Source organism: Gossypium raimondii, chromosome 2 (genome assembly GCF_025698545.1).
Source record: "Gossypium raimondii isolate GPD5lz chromosome 2, ASM2569854v1, whole genome shotgun sequence".
Lineage (NCBI taxonomy): Eukaryota > Viridiplantae > Streptophyta > Magnoliopsida > Malvales > Malvaceae > Gossypium > Gossypium raimondii.
Window position 1 is genome coordinate 44,497,835 of NC_068566.1, and position 13,717 is coordinate 44,511,551.

The window sequence follows — 13,717 nt, forward strand, 5'->3', positions numbered from 1 at the left end:
ACAACATTAGACATTATATTTTAAAATTCAATTCGATTTTACGAAACGTAGGGAGCGGGGATTTTATGATAGTCAACTAAATTAATCATCACAAGGAATAGAGGTAATTAACTGGCAGCCCAAATCTTACAAGTCTAAAATAGAAGATTTTGTAATATGCAACATGTTATCAATTATTTGGAACAAGTGATTGAGACAAGCATAGTCTAGCGTGTCCATTGCTTGTAAGTCGTAGTCACGTGTTTGCACAAATTTCTACTAGTTTGTCGATGACTTTGTAAATTCATGGACCTATATGTATGATACACATGTAATGTATATAAAAAGTGTAACACTCGACAGATAACACTAAAATTTATTTATTTATTTATTTTAAGGTGAACCCAATTCATTAGAGAGACCAAAGAAGAAATAGATACATAAATACAGTAAATCCAAAAGTACCCTAAGTCAACACGATTATTCCATATACTCATTTTTAAGTCCCTCAACTTTATGGGTGATGCAAAAAGATAAGTTGGAGCACTAGCATGAATTATGAAATAAAAAATAGTGAGCTGTCGGCTTAGGCCATTGCTATCCAGAATCAATAGTACACGAAGAACACGAGCATGTATGGTTTTCCATTCCCTCCACTCCTATTTGCAAAAGCCACCATACTTGCTGCTATAACAAAATTCATCCCATGGAATAGAGGTAAACATAGCAGCTCGAATCTTAGAAATCTAAATGGAATATTTGTAATATACAACAAGAAAATAGAAATTTTGTGGCTTTTTTTACTCAATTAATATATAAAAATTAATTAATTATGAAAAATGTATGGAAACAAATTAATTACAAAAATAGGTATTTGTTACAGTTTTCTAACGGTGCCGCTTGACATATTGACGGCACCAGACTGAAATATAATAACTTAAAATATTTAGAGACTTGATCTACAAATTTCCCATTTTGATTGGCAGCAGAAAAAATGCTTTAAGGGTGTCCACTTACCATAATCGAACTTTAAATAGGGTAAATTGTTTCATAAACCCTCTTTGTTTATTATTTTCTTTTATTCCCCTTTAACATAACAAATAGAGAGGCCTCTTACCAATTAGTCCAAAAAGTTTTATATAAAAAACCCGATTCCAATAAAAAAATTATATTTATTTTTCAAAAATAATTTTTATTTAAATTATGTTTGACATAACAATTAACGGTATTCATAATAGTTTTCTTTCGCTCACATTATATTTAGAAACTATAAATTTAACTAATAATTATAATTTATACATAATAAGATTTTTCTAAAGCTTTTATAATTATAATTTTATATTGTGCCCGTAAATCAAACTGATAATAAAATTATAATTATTTTTCAAAAATAAATATTTCCCATATTAACAACATCGCATTAGTATAGCATAAAAAGAAGACGAAGATTGAATCGTATTAGCATATCGCATATTTTATAATTTCAATCATAGGTGAAATTGAGATAATCCATAATTTGAAGAGTACATGGAAAAAGATATCTTAATAATCTTAATGATGCGATTCAAATTCGATGATAATTAACTCACCAAGGACCAATAAATGATAATAATGAGTATATATTAAATATTAAAGAGGAATGACCCAAAATTTTGCATTAGAATAATTAGATAAAATTGCACATGATGTTTCTTTTTATTTTTATTAGTAAACGATATTCAACTACTTTTTAGCAATAATACATATGATGATTTGATTTTAATTTTATTACTTATTTAGAAATTATTTTATTATACTAATAATTTTTATAGTGATTAATATTTTTTTAAATATAAATTATGTAATTGTGTAATTATAATTTGTACTACCAAACATAGCCTAGGGAATTATGATGTAATACACTCTGCCAGCCAAACACGTCTAAGAAATTGCAATCCTTTGTAATTACAAGAGAGTATAATTACTATCTGTGTTATCCAAACAAACACTTAATGATTGGAAAGCTACCTAGTAACTAGATTTAGGTGTAAATGTATGTAATTACACAATGGTGGCATGTTTGGGTAATCACTATAATTGATGGGTCTCATTGGATTAAGTGTAATTGGAACACCCCAATTACACTTCCCAATTATTAAGGGAGAGCGATAATTTGAGTAATTATACAGGTAATTATATCCAAATCTAATTTTTTTTAAAAATTATACAAATTATATTATAAGCATGAATGCGTATGAGTGTTTGAGATAATTATGTCCTAAAAATATTATAAAAATAATTTGTGTGTTTTATAAAACTATAACAAAAAATATTATTTAAATCCTAAAAATTTAAAGTTATAGCAAAAAAGTTTATTATAAAAATAATTTATACGTTATAAAAGTGTTAAAAGTTATGACCAAGAAATATAGACATAACTTATTTATGTGTCCATGCTATGTATTATAAAAATAATATATTTATTCATAAAAATTGTTATAGTTGTTTTTATCATAACTTATTTATATAAAAAAAACTTATCTTATTTATAAAAGTGTTATGAAATGTATGGGCAATTTATAAAACATTTTTAATAAAAGTTATATATTATAAATTTTATATTATTTTTATTTTATTTACTTATTATAAAAATGTATATACCCTAGTATAAGTCTTTTTCTAAATTAAATTTATATAAGTTTTTATAATTAAAGCTACAGATTATTTGTACTATGAACCTAAATATTTTAAGGTCAATGCTAATTATGTAAATAGAAAATGTTTTATTGAACCATATCATGGGTTATGATACTATTTGAGAGAACGGTCCAGGCACAAGTACCATAGATAACTCGCGACCTCTTTAATTTGAGATATTCAAGGCTTCAAAATATTGTTGAGAAGGCATTTATTGTTCTAAAAAATATTTCCCATATATACATCACCTTAGTATAGCAAAAAAAATAAGGTTGGGTCATATTAGCATGTTTCATACTTCATAACTTCAATTATAGGTGGAATTGAGATGATCCATACTTTAAAAAGTACATTGAAGAAGAAGATTTTGATAATTTTAATGATGTAGATTCAAATTCAGATGATGATAAACTCGGTCAAGAACCAACAGATGATGCTAAGGAGCATATGTTAAATATTAAAGAGGAATAACTCAACAAATATGTACTAAAATAATTAGATAAAATTGCATATGATATTTATTTTTCTTGTTATTTTTATTAGTAATCGTATTATCAACTAATTTTAAAACTAATGTAATACATATGATGATTTGATTTTAAATTTTCTTATTTGTTTAGAAATTATTTTAGCATACTAATAAATTTTATAATAATTAATATTTTTTAAAATATAAATAATGTACTGTAATTACAATTTATACTACAAAAATGATATAAAATTACGATAATTATACTTTGTCAGCCAAACATATCTAGAAAATTACAACTCCTTATAATTACAAGAGAATATAATTACTAAAATAATAATTACACTTTTATTTAATTATCTTGTGCTATCCAAACATAACCTTAAAAAAAATCTCGAAAAAATTTGAAATGAAGTTATTGAATGAATCGGACCTCTTGCATACCGATTGACACTATCACCAGAACTTGACAAGATTCACAATGTCTTTCATGTGTCTATGTTATGACGATATCGATCAGACCCTTCACATGTTATCTCTCCGACAGATGTCGAGATTCAGCCTGACATGACATACAGTGAGGAACCGATCAAAATTCTGGCACGTGAGACAAAAGAACTAAGAAATAAAAAAGGGTAGCTTTAGTAAAGGTTCTCTGGCAACAACACAGAATAGAAGAAGCTACTTGAGAACCTGAGGAAACTATGAGAAAGCAATATCCGGACCTCTTTACTGGTAAGATTTTCGAGGATGAAAATTCTTTAAGGGGGGAGTTGTAATAGCCCGTTTTCAGTGAAATCGGAATAGTGGTTTCGGGACCACAAATTCGAGTCCGTAAGAAAAATTATTTCAAAATTATTTCATGGCCTGCATTATGATTGAAATATCATATGAAAATTTTGTAAAGAAAATTTTATCAGTTACATGTCTAATTAGATGTAAATGACCAAATTGCATAAGATGCAAAAGTTGAATTCTAATAGCTATAGGTATTAAATAGCTATGAAATTCAAAATTAGAGGTCCTTATATGGCAAATAGACCATTAAGAGGAGTAAGTAGATAAATATGATGATTCATCCATGGAAAATTTGATAAAGAAAATGACTAAATTGGAAAGTGGAAATGATAAATGATGATAAATGATTAAATAAAAATATCATCTTTTCATCATCTTTCCCAAATAAAAATACATGGACTAGTTTGAAGCTTGAAGATAGACAAGCTTATTTTGGCTCAATTAGGTGAGTATTCAAGTCTTGATTTTAGTAATTGTTATGTTTCCGATATCATAATAGCTTAATTTAGCTATCTTGGGGATTAATTTGTAAAGTTATCAAAGTACTAGGGTTTTTCCATGGATGAATATAGTTTAATTATGAAGTTTTATGGTAGAAAATGAAAGGTTGTTGATAGATAAACAACTTTTGTTAAGGGAATTTTGATGAAATTATTATTTAGGGACTAAATTGAAAAGATGTAAAATTCATGGAAAAATTATGAATTTTGTGAATTATATGAGCTGCTATTGTTACATGTAAAAATCGGCTAGGCTTGGAATAAGGATTAAATTGCATGAATTTCATTTTCCGAGCCTATGGACAAAATCAAAATTAACTAAAAGTATAAGGGCAAAATGGTAATTTTGCCTAAGATGTGAATTAAATTGAATTGAATGTAAATTGTATTAAATTGATGTTAAAATTCATTCATATAGATCCGGATAGACCAAATACGGAGTTAGATCGTGGAAAAGAGAAAATAACGGACTAGTAACTTTTGTGCGCACGAACATTGTCAAGGTAAGTTCGTGTAACTAAATTGTTTACATTTAAATGTTTTAATTGATGTTGTATATGTGAACTGTATAAATGCCATATATATGAAATTGATCTCATATCCGATAATGTCCGACAAGTATTAAGTCTCGTTTGAATAAATGAAATTCGATGGATATAGGGTTCCAAATTGGTTGTGGTCCTGCATATGTTGCGAACAAACCATAGCTCGAAAGAGCGTCCCGTTATTAGCTCTCATGAGCAGCCCGATATTTGGCCCTTTCGAGCTTCCTATTATATGGTTCTTGTGAGCTTCCCATTAATAGCTCTTCGGAGCATCCCGATTGGTTGTGAATCTGCATGTGTTGTAGACACACCACAGCTCTTATAAGCGTCCCGATATATGGCTCTTCGTGAGCTTCCCGATTAAAGGCTCTTTGTGAGCTTCCTATTAACGACTCTCCGGAGCTTCCCAATATGGCTCGCTTGAACTTTTCGATATATGACTATCCAGAGCTTCCAGATTAATGACTCTTCGGAGCTACCCGTTATTGGCTTGCATGAGCTTTCTGAATACAAATTTTAAGAGCTTCCCGTTATACAGCCCAGATAAGTTTCCCGTTACATGGCTCACATGAGCTTCCTGTTATATGGCTTGAGAGAGGGTTTCTCATTTATGTGCTCGTATGAGCATTCCTGAATATGAATTGACAGATTATAGTTTTGTACACTTTGAGTGTACTACCTATGTATCCATCGATATTTCAAATAAATTCAACGAGCAAAGTTCCGACATGGAATAATCTGAACTTGAGATAAATTATTATGGAAATGTACATGTTATATGAATATATGATGTGGAAAAAATATGTATATAAAAATTGTTACATGATGAGCTCATCATTGTTTCTTGATATTCAAATGAAGTACATGACTAACATGTTTCTTGAGGATATATGTGTTTAGGCAAATTGCCAAATTTCTTTGGATGAATTTTACATGCTTACTTTAAATATAAATGAATGGTAAGCTAATTTCATGTTATACGAACTTACTAAGCATAATATGATTACTATGTTTTATTTCCTTTGTTCTATAGTAATTCGGAAGCTCGTTGGGTTGGAAGCTTAGCGAAGATATCATCACACTATCCATCGGCTCATCTCGGTATATTTAGTAAATCAACTTTGGTTATAATGGCATGTATATGTTAACTTGGCCAATGTTGGCAAAAAAATATTTTGGTTGTAATTAGCCATTGGAATGGCTTGTGATGGACATGTTTTGATGTGAATATAAGAGGCTATATCATGTTTGATATGTGTTTGAAATGGTTGGTTGATAGAATCATATTGGTATATTAATGATTAAATTGAGTTAACATATTTGGTAAAATATGCTTTTATGTGAATTTGGTAAGTTAGGTAAGTTTGTATACTTGGTTATAAGAGGTATTATATCATGCATAATACTTGATTTTGAATGGATTTGAATGTCTTGTTTTGGCTTGAGAATATGTTTAAGTGTTTATGTGGTGGAAGGTAAACTTGGGTGAGAAATATGGCTTAGAAATAACCTTATTTCATCCACATGGGCAAAGGCACTGGCGTGTATCTTAGCCATGTATGACACAGGGCCTAGCACATGGGCGTGCGTATTGGCCTTGTGTCCCCTGCATCATTAAAATTCAAAACAGAATGCTCAATATTTTTCACACGGTCTGGCACACGAGCGTGTGGCTTGGCCGTGTGACCCCTGTACCTATACACGTCCTATATAAGGGAATGTGATCGGTTTATGGTGTGAATGTTAAATGTCATGAAATATTTGTATTTGACTTGTAAATTTTGATAATGCTCCGTAACCCTGTTTTGGCGACGGATATGGGTTAGGGGTGTTACAAATTGTTTAATAAATTTTGTCAATGATTGAGTCTCTGTATCTATGATTAAGTGTTCTATTTATGTGTTTGAGATTAGGGATTCGAGTATTCTCTTTTGAAATTTTACAGTTTATTTTGGCATAACCTTTATCAGTGAACTGACGACTTAGGTTTATTTATGCGTTAATCTGTATCAAGATTGAGTTCGCTGGTTCAATGGATAAGCTTCTGTGTGTCTTTGGTCGTTTACTTGAGTCTTTGCGTAAGCAAAGTGGGGATATATTTTTGCTATTCTAAAAAATTCGTGTGATTTTATTATTAAATTAAATTTGCTAAAATCCCCACTCCTTCTACGTTGGTTTTTTTATTCTTCCCTCTTCTTCTTCTTTTTCATTTTTTTCCCTTCTTTTTTGTTTCCTACCACTTCATCTTCCATCTTTTACTCCTTTTTTGGGCATTTTGTTGGCACGTCTCGTTACTTCTATCAACGGTAAGGTTAATCTTATAAGTTCTGGGTTGGAATCCGGTTAATTGTTGTTTTTTGTTCGTTTTTGCCAAGAATTGGTTTCTTATTTTTTCTTGCTCAATTCCTTTGTTTATGTGTCAATTTATTGTCAATTTTAGGCGAAGATCTAGAAAGTAGCATTCCCTCAACACGTTAGTTCGGTATCTCGCTGTTTTGTACAAGGTGAGTGCGTAAAGTTTTCGAGATTGATGTTCTTCATCGAACTTTTTGACATAACTTTGTTGGTCGACTTTTAGAGCATTCCTTTGGGAATTAATTGTTGAATTGGCCTTTGGTTGTTCGCTGTTAGGTCTCGGAGTCATTTTTTTTGCTTCTAAGTTGATTATGCATCAGGTGTATAACGAAAACCCGATTTTCTGCAAATTTTAAACGTCGAAAAACATGGCTCTCGACGCCATACGATCGTGTGGTAGGCCATGTGTTAGGCCGTGTAACTCACTATTTGCGAATTAGGGTCACACGAGTTAGGGACACGGACTTGTGTTCAGGCCGTGTAACTCACTTTTTTTTGCATTAGTGTCACACGGGCCAGAGGTACGGTCATGTGTCCAAGTCATGTGAGAGATATTTTGATATTTGAGTCACACGGACGTCCGCTTGGTCATGTGTTAAAACTGTGTAACTCACTGTTTTGAGCCACATAGTGTGTGCTAGGTCATGTGATAGGTTATGTCTGACATTAAGAGGGCCACATGGGCATGTGTCATGCCGTATGGACCACACGGGCCAGACACCTAGGCCGTGCGAATCCACACAGGCGTGTGGGCCAAAATACTAAAATTTCCCCTAAGGTCGTAAGCGTTGTTTGAATCGAACGTAGGCCTTCTGTAGGGTCTGTATAATCTGAATTAAACTGTATACTTGATATCCAATATTCTGAGGCTGAATAATCGATTATTTGTACATATAATTAATGCAATAACAGTAAACTGATAATGATCTGTATTATCTGATTATGACTTGTATTAGGATAACAGTATGTACATCATTGATATCTCATATTTGTAATCTGTATCTGCATTGGGTGGGAATGGTATAAAGAATGAAGTGTCAGCAATTTATTGATCTGCCGAATTGAGTGGCTAAGCCACAGTTTAATCATCGTATACTGATCTGACAGTTAGTCTGTAATCACTCTGAAATGTGTCATACCGACATTAATTATTGTGTAGGGCTGGATGAGAACTTGATACATTATATGGTGTGTTAGGATGGTCGGAGATGGTGTGTAACGGATGGGGGTAGGAAACTGCATCTGATTTTGATTTGTTCTGCATATGTATCTGATTTGTTTTGCATCTTATTTGAACTATTATGATAATACTAAGTATCATTTGATTCTGATTCTGTGTCTGAATTTGGGAAATTACTGTCATACTTATATTGTTGTTTTACCTTTATATCTGTTACACACATTGATTTATAAACTCATTCTATTGGTTGATTGAATTGCAGGTAACCCATAGACTTAGGAGGCTCGGTGTGTCAAGAGCTTGGTCATATTTCTTTTCTAGATATTTTACTGTTTATATAAATTTGAACTAGTGTATGTTTTATTTCGGACTACGATTTGTAAGCACGGATTTCCATGTTGGTTTAATTGTTTAAATGTTTTCTGTATAATGAATTTTAAAATACTTAAAGGTTGGTTATCCCCTTAAACATTTTGATATAACCTCCAAACTTGGTCTTTAACATCTAGGTCAAGTATGAGGTGTCATATATTTTCTCGGGTATTTTTCAAAAAATACATACGGGTACCACTTGACATAGTGAAGACACCAAAAAAAATTCTTTAAAAAAAAACTCATGATTGCCTAATGATTTGAGGGGAAAATGGGGTGGTACTGCTGGTGTGTCAGGCAACACCGACAGAGACGGTTCAAAACAACTTATTTTCATAAAATATTTTTTCTCTGACCCATTTTCGTAATTAATTATTTATATATATATATATATGTATATATTGTAAAAGAGCCCCTCACAATTAATTTTGAGCCATAATAATAAAAAAATGGAAACTAAATGTTGGACGAAATGTAAAAGATAAAAAGATTAAATGTATAATAATTTTAAACACAACATAGAAACATGAAATATTTAATAAATAAGACATATATCACAATAATAATTGATATTTAATTTTTGAACATATTTAGTAATTTATATTTATATAAAAATTATCATTTTTAAGTGATCTGGTTTTGAGTGACAATGACACTTTAAACATTGTGTTGAGTATGAAAATGAAGACAAGTATTTGTTATGTTATGTTATGTTATGAATGGATAATTAAATAATTAAATTTAAACATAAATTTAACTCTTTATAATATTAAATTTGTTGAATTATTTAGAATTAGAATTAAATTAATAGAATATGTAAATGTTGAGAACTAAATGTGTAATTATGTCACTTAAAAAATACCGTATAGTTATTTTCATTAATGATTTAATAAAGGGTGACCAAAATAGAAACCAATGATAATGTTAGTGACGAAAATGAATTTTTTTGTAGATTAATAATCAAAATAGAAATATGCTAATAGTTGGGTGAATAATTGTATAGCTTACTCTAAAATTATTTTAAAAATTCATAAAAGAACATATAAAATTGTCAGTAATTATAAAAACTTATAAAATTTCAAAGCAAGTACTAAAAGATTATAATTTTGAAATATTAAAATATATAAAAATTGATTTATCGGTTCCTCATTTTGAAAATTAAACCCGTAAAATTAAAACGAACACGTGACATTAGACCAACTGTTAGATAATGTGAATAGTCATCAAAATATTCCATGTTGACATATGCTAATGTTTGTAACGGTTGGATAATGAAAATTTGATTTTATAGTATCTATTTGTACTAAAAAACTTTATCATACAATACTTAGCAAACAATTTTCAACATTTTAAGGCTCAAACTATTGTATCATACTTAAAATTGGAGATAAAATTTTTAAAAATAATAATAACAATAATAATTTATCAATAAATAGGAGAGGTCTCACAATTATCGTTTTATTTGTAGAAGATCGAGAATATTTTATTCAATATGAAAATGACCCTAACGATTTGACGATTAATTTCATTATCCAACGATTGGTATAATGTTATGTGTTCATTATTATTTTAGGTTATAATTTCTAAATTTTTATAGTTTCTTTACAATTTATTAGAGTTTATTATATTATTTATAATTTTTATGAATTTTATAATCTTTTATAAAATTTTGAATATGTTTTATATGTTTTATTAATTTTATAATTTTTATAATTTATTAGAATTTCTATAAAATATTACAATATTTATAAGCTTTTTGAATTTTTATATTTTTATAAGTACTATTCTAATTTGTCTATAATTTTATAATTTTATATAAATATTTAATTTTTATGATATTTTATAATTTTTATGATAAAAATATAAGATTAAATTAAAAGCTATCTGTATCGCCATTTAATTGGTTTGTCAAATTATTTTAATGGTCAACGTAGTACTTAATTAATTTTTTTAATTAATGAAAGGGGCTCAATTGAGTGCGAATTTAATGCAGGGCTCAATTGATTTTTTTCCGTTTTCTCATAAAGAGCCTTTTTGCACCTATAAGCCTAAAAAAAAGCTCACGTAGTCACATGGTATCCATGCAACTAAAAAAGTAACCTCGATTTAATAAAATAATTTTAGCACTGTTAATAGCTTGACTTGAAATTTAAAATCTAAAAAGTAGATGAAATAAATTCATAGAAATAATAGTAAAATGTCCAAAAGAGTGGAGGGACTTTTACATATTTTAACCAACTATTGATGCCATACATGATAGCCCCACGTATTTGGTGGTAGTTAGTGGACGAGTCTGTAAAATTTATGAAGACATGCAAAGTAAAACCAGGACGCAACAGTAGCTATTCATTCATTTACCCTCTAATGTTTATGGATGAAGAATGATCTCTCATCTCATCCTCACCAACCAATTATTTCATTCACGTCTAATGCATGAAAATAGTTTTAGAGATGTTTTAGTTAGGTAAAATAGTACTTCATGTTCTTAACTTTTTGCTTAAAATATGGAATAATCCAATTTAATTTCGTCAGTTTTGTACAATCCTCTTAGGTAGAAGGAATTTATGTCTGAAACAATGTAATTGCCTTATACATTGTAAGTGGATAAGAACAACCCTCATATTCTTCTAACTCAATATTGCTCTTTCCACTACAATAATTTATTAACACATATATGCAATACGATAAAACACAACATTATCAACTTAAAATGTTAAAACAACATATGCATACATCGGTAGACAAGTTCAACTAATGGCCAGCAGCATCGTCACCATGCTTGAGAGCATCCATTTCTTCCCTGAATTTGGCAATAGCAGCTCTAGGTAGGGAAACCAACACCCTAGCTCCGCCTTTCATTGATTGGTCCAGTTTGCAAGGAGGCAATAAAAACACCAAATCCACGTACCCAAACATGTTCCACGGCAATGGTATCATGTTCACACATCCTTTCCATCCAAAATCTATGTCTTCCACTAGACCCAACCGTCTCCAGTCTGTTATCACCATGGTTGCACCACTGGCTGCTTCAAACTTCATGTTTAGTTCCCTCAGTTTCTCGTTAATGCTCATCAAGTTCCATATATAGTCATTGTTGGTGGCAAGCTTTTTGCCCTCCTTGATTTGTTTCACAGCTTTTGTGAGCGACCCTTCATTGAGTTCCTTCCCTGTCATGGATGCATTTGCTGCGGTGAAAGCATTGCCATAGTATCCTTCAGGCAATGGTGGTTTCACAGTGCGTCTCATACCTACAGCCATGGAGAAAATTGTTTTTCCATCTGGGTTCAATTTTAATGCTCTGAACCTTGCTCTCCATATATAGGCTGATAGGACCTCAAGGCTGGTCACTGTTTCATCTTTGCTTTCTTTGATCAAATTCATTTTCAAGGTTTTTATGCTGTCGTCGGTTACATAAAAGCAATCATGGACTATGTCAGTAGATGGCAGATATGGTGATGTTGCAGACGAGGCCTTATCGAGCATATCTGAAGGGATTGCTTCGATAGGTTTGGCTACCAGTAAGTGCCTATCCCATACTGGTTTAACCGAGGGCTCGTTGTTACCACTTGCAAGCTCAGCCAAGGCTTGAAAGACCTGAGCTGCACCAAAGCCATCGCAAACCGAGTGTGATAAGCTCAAAGCAATGGTGAACCCTCCACATACGAACTTGGTCACCTGCATGACTAAAGGGTGATAACCATCGTCAGATTCTGATGGGAAATCCAAGGCAAATTCTTTACCAGTTTTAACATCTATGCCGTCCAAGTAATTCAACGAAGAGAGCTTGCAATTCGCAGTTGCTACTAAGAAAGGCACCCCATCATCAGTATTGCAAGTGATTCGAAGTTTCCCATCAGTCTCCCTCTTCATCTTCCCTGCTAGTGGATAGTAATAAACCAAGAGGTTGGAGAGAGCTTCCTTGATTATTGAAGCTGGATCTTTTATCTCTTCTCCCTTAGTACAAAAATCGGCATTTGATTGGTATACGAAAACAGTGTGGCACATGAGCTCAAGGTTAAGATCATTGTCAATGGTGGAGAGAGATAGAAGGTGTGAGGGTGTTGGTTTGGAGGGTTTAACGAACGCTATGTCTTTTCTGTCTACTGAGAACATGATGCTACTGTGGGTTGCCATTGGAGATTTGGGGGAAAAATTCAAAGGTCTAAAGGTGAGGCTTAGATAGGTAATGGAAAATGGAAGTGCTCCATTATATAGAGAGTTTCCATATTATGGGCTTATCCATATCCAGTACCATTATTACGAGATGACTCGTAAGATGTTAGAGATTACGACGTTGGTAATGATGGGATCTCAATGATTTTTTGTAAAAAGTATACCAAGTGCACTTTGCAAAGCAGAAAAACCGCGTCAATACATGTTGAGTGGTAAGAAATTTGTTGTTTTTTTTATACATGATAACTACAAAATCAAAAGCTGCTGGAAAAAATATCATCAACCTCATGAAAATGGTAAAATATTTCATCATTTGAAGTTTGAAGGAGTTATATGAAAATCTTGATCATTTGAACCCAGAGATGGATTCTGCTGGTCCTGCCTGCAATAGTCTTGTGTTTTGGTTCAGGCTGAGATTATTAGCCAATAGCGGCAGACCATTATTAGTGGAGCATGAGCATTGATCGGAAAGATTGGATATCCCACTATAACAGGATGTAAGTTTCTTAGAGAAACCATTAATCACCTAATTAATTGACAACTTACCTTCAGTATAATAATAATAATAATAAAACATATATCATTATGATACACTTGAACAAAACGAATCTAGACAAAACTAAAGACCCGAAACGTTATAGGTTTGTTCAATACATTCCTTCAATCAGTC

The 13,717-nt window shown here is 31.2% G+C and overlaps 1 protein-coding gene across 1 annotated transcript; it reads right to left on the reverse strand.

Annotated features, from left to right (window-relative positions):
* Nucleotides 1–11,421: 11,421 nt before the first annotated feature.
* LOC105789049 (spermidine coumaroyl-CoA acyltransferase) lies at nt 11,422–13,062 on the reverse strand. Its single transcript, XM_012616255.2, has one exon. It carries the CDS (start codon nt 13,006–13,008, stop codon nt 11,626–11,628), a length of 1,383 nt encoding a protein of 460 aa, XP_012471709.1. The 5' UTR covers nt 13,009–13,062; the 3' UTR covers nt 11,422–11,625.
* Nucleotides 13,063–13,717: the final 655 nt, after the last annotated feature.

Excerpts from the sequence above, each read along its gene's own strand:
- LOC105789049 (XM_012616255.2), bottom strand. The coding sequence starts at position 13,008 with ATGGCAACCCACAGTAGCATCATGTTCTCAGTAGACAGAAAAGACATA.